This window comes from Salvelinus fontinalis, chromosome 27 (assembly GCF_029448725.1).
Source record: "Salvelinus fontinalis isolate EN_2023a chromosome 27, ASM2944872v1, whole genome shotgun sequence".
Taxonomy (NCBI): domain Eukaryota; kingdom Metazoa; phylum Chordata; class Actinopteri; order Salmoniformes; family Salmonidae; genus Salvelinus; species Salvelinus fontinalis.
This window is the reverse complement of record NC_074691.1, coordinates 40,152,453-40,161,442: the sequence shown is the minus strand read 5'-3', so window position 1 is coordinate 40,161,442 and position 8,990 is coordinate 40,152,453. Positions and strand designations below refer to the sequence as shown.

General features: G+C 44.9%; 1 protein-coding gene across 4 annotated transcripts; it reads right to left on the bottom strand.

Moving 5' to 3' along the window:
• Window positions 1-3,631: 3,631 nt before the first annotated feature.
• On the bottom strand, window positions 3,632-8,945 carry LOC129825570 (translation initiation factor eIF-2B subunit beta-like). 4 transcript variants are annotated; one of them, XM_055885761.1, is made up of 8 exons: window positions 8,653-8,945; window positions 7,080-7,200; window positions 6,523-6,674; window positions 5,283-5,446; window positions 4,793-4,888; window positions 4,537-4,674; window positions 4,067-4,133; window positions 3,632-3,837 (listed from the first exon to the last, which is right to left on the bottom strand). In XM_055885761.1, exons 1-8 carry the CDS (start codon window positions 8,822-8,824, stop codon window positions 3,680-3,682), a joined length of 1,068 nt encoding a protein of 355 aa, XP_055741736.1. In that variant the 5' UTR covers window positions 8,825-8,945; the 3' UTR covers window positions 3,632-3,679. The 4 variants fall into 4 exon arrangements, with proteins under 4 accessions (XP_055741736.1, XP_055741740.1, XP_055741737.1 ...); XM_055885762.1 differs by having other exon boundaries at window positions 3,744-3,911; XM_055885765.1 differs by lacking the exon at window positions 4,067-4,133.
• Window positions 8,946-8,990: the final 45 nt, after the last annotated feature.

Here is an 8,990-nt window from a genome sequence, read left to right as displayed (position 1 = left end):
GGAGAGACGGATCATTACGCTGCTGGACTGACTGGGTGCCATCCCTTTGATCTGTCTGGACCTGCTGTTTCCACACTGAACAGCAATCAAATGTCTTTTGTAAAGTCTCTTTTTACATCAGCAGATGTCACAAAGTGCTTTATATAGAAATCCTGCTGGGGAGCCTGGTTCCCCAATGGGTGGGTGCTGAGGAGCCTGGTTCCCCAAGGGGTGGGTGCTGGGGAGCCTGGTTCCCCAAGGGGTGGGTGCTGGGGAGCCTGGTTCCCCAAGGGGTGGGTGCTGGGGAGCCTGGTTCCCCAAGGGGTGGGTGCTGGGGAGCCTGGTTCCCCAAGGGGTGGGTGCTGAGGAGCCTGGTTCCCCAAGGGGTGGGTGCTGAGGAGCCTGGTTCCCCAAGGGGTGGGTGCTGAGGAGCCTGGTTCCCCAATGGGTGGGTGCTGAGGAGCCTGGTTCCCCAATGGGTGGGCCATGGCAGCACCTCTGCCCAGTCATGTGAAATCCATAGATTAGGTCCTAATGAATTTATTTCAATTGACTGATTTCCTTCTATGAACCGTCAGTAAAATCTTTGGAATTGTTGTATTTTTGTGTGTGTGTGTAAATATATATATATATATATACACACACACACGTGGACACCCCTTCAAATTAGTGGATCCGGGTCACAGAACGGGACCGCTGTGTGCTGAAGTGAGTTTCGTGTAAAAATTGTCTGTCCTCGGTTGCAACACTCCCTACTGAGTCCCAAACTGCCTCCGAAAGCAACATCGGCACATTAACTGTTTGTCGGGAGCTTCATGAAATGTGTTTCTATGGCCTAGAAGCCAAAGATCACCATGCCCAATGCCAAGCGTCAGCTGGAGTGGTGTAAAGCTCGCCGCCATTGGACTCGAGTGATGAATCACGCTTCACCATCCATCTGGCAGTCCAAAGGACAAATCTGGGTTTGGTAGATACCAGGAGAACGCTACCTGCCCGAGTGCATGGTGCCAACTGTGAAGTTTGGTGGAGGAATAATGGTCTGGGGCTGTTTTTCATGGTCCAGGCCCCTTAGTTCCAGTGAAGGGAAATCTTAACGCTACAGCATACAATGACAATCTAGACGATTCTGTGCTTCCAACTTTGTTGCAACAGTTTGGGGGAAGGTCCTTTCCTGTTTCAGCATGACAATGCCCCTGTGCACAAAGCGAGGTCCATACAGAAATGGTTTGTTGAGATCGGTGTTGAAGAACTTGACTGGCCTGCTCAGAGCCCTGACCTCAACCCCCGTCGAACAACTTTGGGATGAATTGGAACACCGACTGCGAGCCAGGCCTAATCACCCAACATTGCCTGACCTCAGTAATGCTCTTGTGGCTGAATGGATGCAAATCCCTCCCAGAAGAGGGAATAAGGCTGTTATAGCTGCAAAGAGGGGGAACCAACTCAAAATTAATGCCCATGATTGTGGAATGAGATGTTGGATGAGCAGGTGTCCACATACTTTTGGTAATGTAGTGTATCTCAGACTGCCACTCTAAGCTATTGTACACCATTGCATAATATGGAAACCTATAATATAGAAACGATTACTATGGAAATCATTCATATGGAAACCATGTCCTTTTCAGGATCACTTAATGTCAGAACCCAGTTCACACCAAGTAAAACGTACATCATTTATCATCTTTGTCCTTCAATAAAATCAATTAACTGTTACGAGACACAAGACTTAGCTTAGCACCAGAGTTTCTTTCTCTCTGCTCTCGGAGGACCTGAGCCCTAGGACCATGCCTCAGGACGATCTGACATGATGACTCCTTGCTGTCCCCAGTCCACCTGGCCGTGCTGCTGCTCCAGTTTCAACTGTTCTATCTGTGGCTATGGAACCCTGACCTGTTCACTGGACGTGCTACCTGTCCCAGACCTGCTGTTTTCGACTCTCTCTAGCGCACCTGCTCTCTCTAATTTTGAATGATCGGCTATGAAAAGCCAACTGACATTTACTCCTGAGGTGCTGGCCTGTTGCAACCTCTACAACCACTGTGATTATTATTATTTGACCCTGCTGGTCATCTATGAATGTTTGAACATCTTGGCAATGTACTGTTATAATCTCCACCCAGCACAGTCAGAAGAGGACTGGCCACCCCTCAGAGCCTGGTTCCTCTCTAGGTTTCTTCCTAGATTCCTGCCTTTCTAGAGAGTTTTTCCTAGCCACCGTGCTTCTACACCTGCATTGCTTGCTGTTTGGGGTTTTAGGCTGGATTTCTGTACAGCACTTTGCGATATCAGCTGATGTAAGAAGGGCTATATAAATACATTTGATTGATTGAGTTTACTGAGACAAAAGTGCATTAAGCTTTTTCATAGTTATACAATACATTTACATTTCAGTCAATTAGCAGACGCTCTTATCCAGAGCAACTTATTACAGTTAGTGGATTCACCACACGGTAGCTTGGACAACCACATAGATATCACGGTCATAGTAAGTATATTTTGAACAATAAAGTAATTATTTGTCAAGTCTGTGCTAATAGGAAAATACAAGTGCGAGTGTTAGTTCTTTTTTTGTATTTTTTATTACATAAATAGATGTACTAAAGGGTCACCCACAACAACTAGGGCAGGATTTCAACACGGAAGGCAAGCAAAATTTGAACACCACTGCAATTTCGTATGCCACCGTAAGAGGTCGCTGTTGACCACACTAGGCGCCGTGTGACGTCACGAATTTAACTTGAAATGCCCTACAAATCGTCTCTTCTCTCGCCGGGTGCAGTGGCGTGCGCCTGTAATCCAAGTTGCTGGGAGGCTTAGGCTGGCGGATCGTTTGAGCTCAGGAGTTCTGAGCTCCAGTGGACTATGCAGATCGGGTGTCCGCACTAAGTTCGGTATCGATATGGTGCTCCTGGGGGAGCCCGGGACCACCAGGTCGTCTAAGGAGGGGTGCACCGGCCCAGGTCGGAAACGGAGCAGGCCAAAGCCCCCGTGCCGCTCAGTAGTGGGATCGCGCCTGTGAATAGACGCTGTAGTGCAGCCTGAGCAATACAGCGGGACCCAGTCTTTTTGAGTTTTTTTTTTTCTTCCAAACATCTTTATGAATCTTTTGGTTTGCATATGTAACAGAAATATGCAAACGGTACCGTGAAGAAATCCACAGAGCAGACGTCAATGTATAATATCCATTGAAAGTACAACGTTGATTCAACCAGTGACAACAATTTATAACGATAATGTTATAATAATGTTATTATTTGCTTCATTTTCATGTTATTATTTGCCTCATTTTCGCCCGTTTCTCTGATTTAGCCACGATGTGACAAACATCGAGGCTGCCTCCTGCTGGTGATCCGGCGTAACTACAACTATCTTTCTGAATACTTCATCGCGAGTTCCAGTAGTGGGCGCTGTTCTGGCTTCATACTTGTAAGCAATATCATTGTAAAGAATTGATTTTCTTCTTTGAAATAACATTCTGTAAATTCTATTAAATTACAATGAAGTCTGAAACAAAAAAAAGTTAAACTTACAGCAAATCAAATCAAATGTATTTATATAGCCCTTCTTACATCAGCTGATATATCAAATCATACTATAAACTCAGTGGTTTCACAAATCCTTGAAAAGAATAAAACAAACCAAATACATAAACCTTTTTTTATTTTATTTATTATGATTAGCATTTTGTGTACACTGATTACAGTTCGTGGTCCTCGGGGTGGTAGAGCTCACTCATCAGCCGATAGATGTAGGAGGGAGCGTTGCCGCCGATGTTAGAGATAAACAGAGTGATGAGTTCAGGAGGAACGTAGTCGAACACGGGACAGTGCACGTTCACCTTGGATAGAATCTCTCCTATAGGAGACAAACAGAGTAAAGTCACATGTCGAACACGGGACAGTGCACGTTCACCTTGGATAGAATCTCTCCTACAGAGACAAACGGATGAGTCAGATGAGAGAAAAACATTATATATTTTTTTTTTAATCAGTCATTGCTAGCTTTTACACAGACGAGCGTTGACACTTTGGTTAAGAGTCTCAAGAGTATAAAACATGAAATAAGATCTCAATTAAAGTACTACCTGCTGTGAAGGGAAGCACCTCATGTGGCGAGACAAACTTATGGAATGTGTCCTCTTCATTGGGGAACTGAGAACAGGAAAACAACTATGTCCCTCATTCAATGACAAGGAGCTTTCAGTTGAAGAAAGGGCTCACTGACATCCATCTCCATCCAGAAAGTGTTCATACTGAATCCAGAAGATGTTCATACTGAATATCAAATCAAATTTATATAGCCCCCTTCTTACATCAGCTGATATCTCAAAGTGCTTATACAGGAACCCAGCCTAAAACCCCAAACAGCAAACAATGCAGGTGTAGAAGCACGGTGGCTAGGGGGGGGGGGGGGGGGGGGGGGGGGGGGGACTCCCTAGAAAGGCCAGAATATGGTTGTGAATACCTGAGGCGAGAGCTTGAACATGGGAGCACAGTGACTAGGGGGGGGGGGGGGGGGGGCTCCCTAGAAAGGCCAGAATATGGTTGTGAATACCTGAGGCGAGAGCTTGAACATGGGAGCACAGACGATGAGGGGAGTAGAGTGGTGCCTGGCTGCTAGAGCTACAGAGTGGGCTCCATTGACCGCCCTGAGCCCGCCATTGGCTAGAACTGTCTGTGTGCCGATGATGACCTGGAAAACACCACATCTGGTCCATTAACAGTAGTCAAGCTATCAATAGTTTAGTAAGAGCCTGTTCTAAAATAAGCAACATCATAGTAAAAATAAAAAATGTAAAAATCGAACTCACCTTATTCACTCGGGACATCACTGCAAATATGGCAGCATCTGCTATTACAGTGGTCTCGATGCCCGCTTTGGAGAGACCTGTAGCCATTTCATGACCCTTGGGAGAGGGACAAAGGTCATTACTGTAGCATATTAAATAATGAAATATTATGGAGAGAACTAATTAAATAAATAGATGTGTGCTTCCTTTAGCACTACTGTATATACATATAAATAGATAGAAGTATGATAGGAGGCAGGGAGGGATGATGGATGGATAGAGGGAGGCAGGGAGGGATGATAGAGGGAGGGAGGGATGATGGATGGATAGAGGGATGATGGATGGATAGAGGGAGGCAGGGAGGGATGATAGAGGGAGGGAGGGATGATGGATGGATAGAGGGATGATGGATGGATAGAGGCATACAGGGAGAGAGGGATAGATAGGAATGGAGGTATAGTTGGATGGTAGGATGATGGGAGCGAATGAGGGATGAAAGGATGGCGTATACCTGGCAGAAGGGGGCACACTCGGCCACGATGACGTGGAACTTGCGTTTCCTCGCTGCGTCTTTGAGGAAGGCCTCGACGGTACGTGAGCGGCCGACAGTCATGATGACCTCGTTGGAGTGGATGTGTTCCAGGGCCTGCATGGCGATGTTGTCTGTGGTGCCATCTGGGAGAGAGGAAGACGACAAGAAGGAGAATATAACAGTAAGCTCAGTGCTGCTTGACCAAGGATAATATTCTCATAGGATCTTTAGGAATAAGCAGTGTACAGATGAAAAGCACTAGAGAACAGTGGGGGGGCTGAAAGGCGACTTCAGCTAATGCCGACTACGTCCTCCAGATGACAGAGATCCTCCAGATGATACAGAGATGCTCCAGATGATACAGAGATCCTCCAGATGATACAGAGATGCTCCAGATGATACAGAGATCCTCCAGATGATACAGAGATGCTCCAGATGATACAGAGATGCTCCAGATGATACAGAGATGCTCCAGATGATACAGAGATGCTCCAGATGATACAGAGATGCTCCAGATGATACAGAGATGCTCCAGATGATACAGAGATCCTCCAGATGATACAGAGATCCTTCAGATGATAGAGAGATCCTCCAGATGATACAGAGATGCTCCAGATGGTACAGAGATCCTCCAGATGATACAGAGATACAGTCTGAGATGTTATTTGCCTTATGCTTCAGTTAAGCGACATGATTATATGTCCCTCACTAACTTTAAGCATCAGCTGTCAGAGCAGCTTACAGATCATTGCACCTGTACATAGCCCATCTGAAAATAGCCCACCCAACTACCTCATCCCCATATTGTTATTTATTTTTTTGCTCCTTTGCACCCCAGTATCTCTACTTGCACATTCATCTTCTGCACATCCATCACTCCATTGTTAATGCTAAATTGTAATTAATTCGCCACTACATCCTATTTATTACCTTACCTCCCTAATCTTACTACATTTGCACACACTGTATATATACTTTTCTACTGTGTTATTGACTGTATGTTTTGTTTATTCCATGTGTAACTTTGTGTTGTTCTTTTCGTCGCAATGCTTTGCTTTATCTTGGCCAGGTCGCAGTTGTGAATGAGAACTTGTTCTCAACTGGCCTACCTGGTTAAATAAAGGTGAAATATAAAATAAATGAAAAAGTTTAAAAGCTGCTGGAAAGTATTTGATAACAGTTGGTGTTAATGTGTGTGTGCTATCAGTGGGACTCTTACCTAGCTCTGTGAGGAGTTCATTGATGGCCTCTATGACGTTGGCTTTGAGATGAACAAACTGTTGTCTGAAATTCTCCTCACTCAGCCCCCCCGACGTCAGCAGCTTGTGGAGGGACTCCTGCTGCTCGGTCTCCTCACTGCTACCACGGGACCTGAGGAAACAAAAAAACATAGTTGACATGAGAAGAGAGTGACAAGCTGGGTATATTTCATTGAAATGATCATAGAACAACAAGACATTGTACAGATGGTAGCTTTAACATGAATAGAGTGGCAACAGAGAGATGTTCAACAAGTCCATCTATTACATAATTAACCAGATTCTGTTTTAGCTAACGTTCCACTCGTTGTACTCCATGGCATATGCTCAAAAAGATGTTTAGCATGACGGGGTTGGTAAGGAGTGGAACGATAGCTAAACAGATTGGTACCCAGACTAGCCTATGATATGGCCAACCATAACAAGTGTATCAGACACCAGATGAACAATGTTGATTACAAAGCGTCAGCCTGTTCTTTGAAGGAATATTCCCCAGACTCCCCCCCATCTCTCTCACCTGGCATACTCCTCCCTGATGATCTTGAGCACGCGCCGTACCATGTTTCCCACGGTGGTCTCGGACGGTTGGGCGGCCGTCATTCTCCTTCCCTCGTTGCGAATGATCTCCATCAGGTCGCCTGTTATGACATACAAGAGGATTTCTTTGTCATACATCATTCATAGTCAGTGAATAGAGAAATAGTAATGGTGTCTTTTTGTAGGAACCCACTCTGCCATGGTTCGTTGGACAAACATATGGGGGAAATTATTAGCGTTTCTTTTAGGGGTTTCGGAAAAAAACGCTGAAAATAAAGTCTGTGGTAAACACAGGCTTAGGATATCTTATCTTGTTTTGTTATATGAGAATCTTCATCAGCGAAAGTCCCTTTTTGTGAATTTTGAAGAATTTATGTAATGATTAAAAAAACTCAAAGCACATAAGCAGCATACCACCCTGCATACCACTGCTGGCTTGCTTCTGAAGCTAAGCAGGGTCGGTCCTGGTCAGTCCCTGGATGGGAGACCAGATGCTGCTGGAAGTGGTGTTGGAGGGCCAGTAGGAGGCACTCTTTCCTCTGGTCTAAAAAATATCCCAATGCCCCAGGGCAGTGATTGGGGACACTGCCCTGTGTAGGGTGCAGTCTTTCGGATGGGACGTTAAACGGATGTCCTGACTCTCTGAGGTCATTAAAGATCCCATGGCACTTATCGTAAGAGTAGGGGTGTTAACCCCGGTGTCCTGGCTAAATTCCCAACCTGGCCCTCAAACCATCATGGTCACCTAATAATCCCCAGTTTACAATTGGCTCATTCATCCCCCTCCTCTACCCTGTAACTATTCCCCAGGTCGTTGCTGCAAATGAGAACGTGTTCTCAGTCAACTTACCCGGTAAAATAAAAAAATTAAAATAAAAAATAAAGGCTTCATAATTCATAAAGGTCATGTTAGCTGACTGGTAGTGCTCCTAAGACTGTGTTAACCTCAGACCTTATTTTCGGCATTTATTATTAATTCCTCATTCATTTTTCCCTATAGGGATGTCTGAATGAGCCAGAGTTAACTTATTTCCGGGTTTTAGGACGACAAACTGGCGAGCTCTGTTATCAAAGACTTTTAGAAATAACCTAAGATAGACCACAGCCTGTCGTTTCCAATGGGAGCAAATTAAATCATAGTGGTCAGAACAAGCAAGGAGATAGTGAGCTCCTATTGGCGCAAAATCCATTTCGCGCCATCTTCTCCCACTGGGCTTCCTGTCATCACCATATTTGGTAGTGAGTAGAAACGTCAACCGGATGCTTCACATTTATAAATCCGGTGAAATATCTGTGTAATTGTTCTATCTTTGCTATTATGTTCAGACATAGCGCGGTCACACCATTGACCAGTTTCAAAATTACTTCAGTTTCTCGTGGCAGTTCAGATTTTGACAGCTGGCTAAAGTTACTATCGTCTAATAGCGGATAAAAAGTTAGTCACAAATGCTAAATGTAATTTACAAAAACACTTACAGCTAGCTTGAGAACTAGAAAACCATTAATCTAGCCATCGAATAAACTACCTAGAGTTCTGCTGTTATAACGTATACCTGCGCTGCTCCATCGTGCTTGGGCTGTTATTCTCCGAAGCAAATATGTGGTTTCTCTGGCCATTTCCCCCGACCCTCGGAGGGGTCCTGTCCCACTGCCTCCCCGCTTCAAATCGGCAAGAAAAGCCTCGATTCGTTCCGTAAGATCTGTTTCCTTGTCTGCCCCAGGCATATTCTTTTCTAAATTCACTTGCTAGATGCTGTATAAAAAAAACAATTTGGTGTTGTCACAGATTTACTTAAGAGGGAAATTGAACCGGAAATACATTGCGCGTGAAGGAAGGCGCTTCCGGGTCATCATATTAGTCCAACGCTGATTGGACCAAATTATTAGAAAC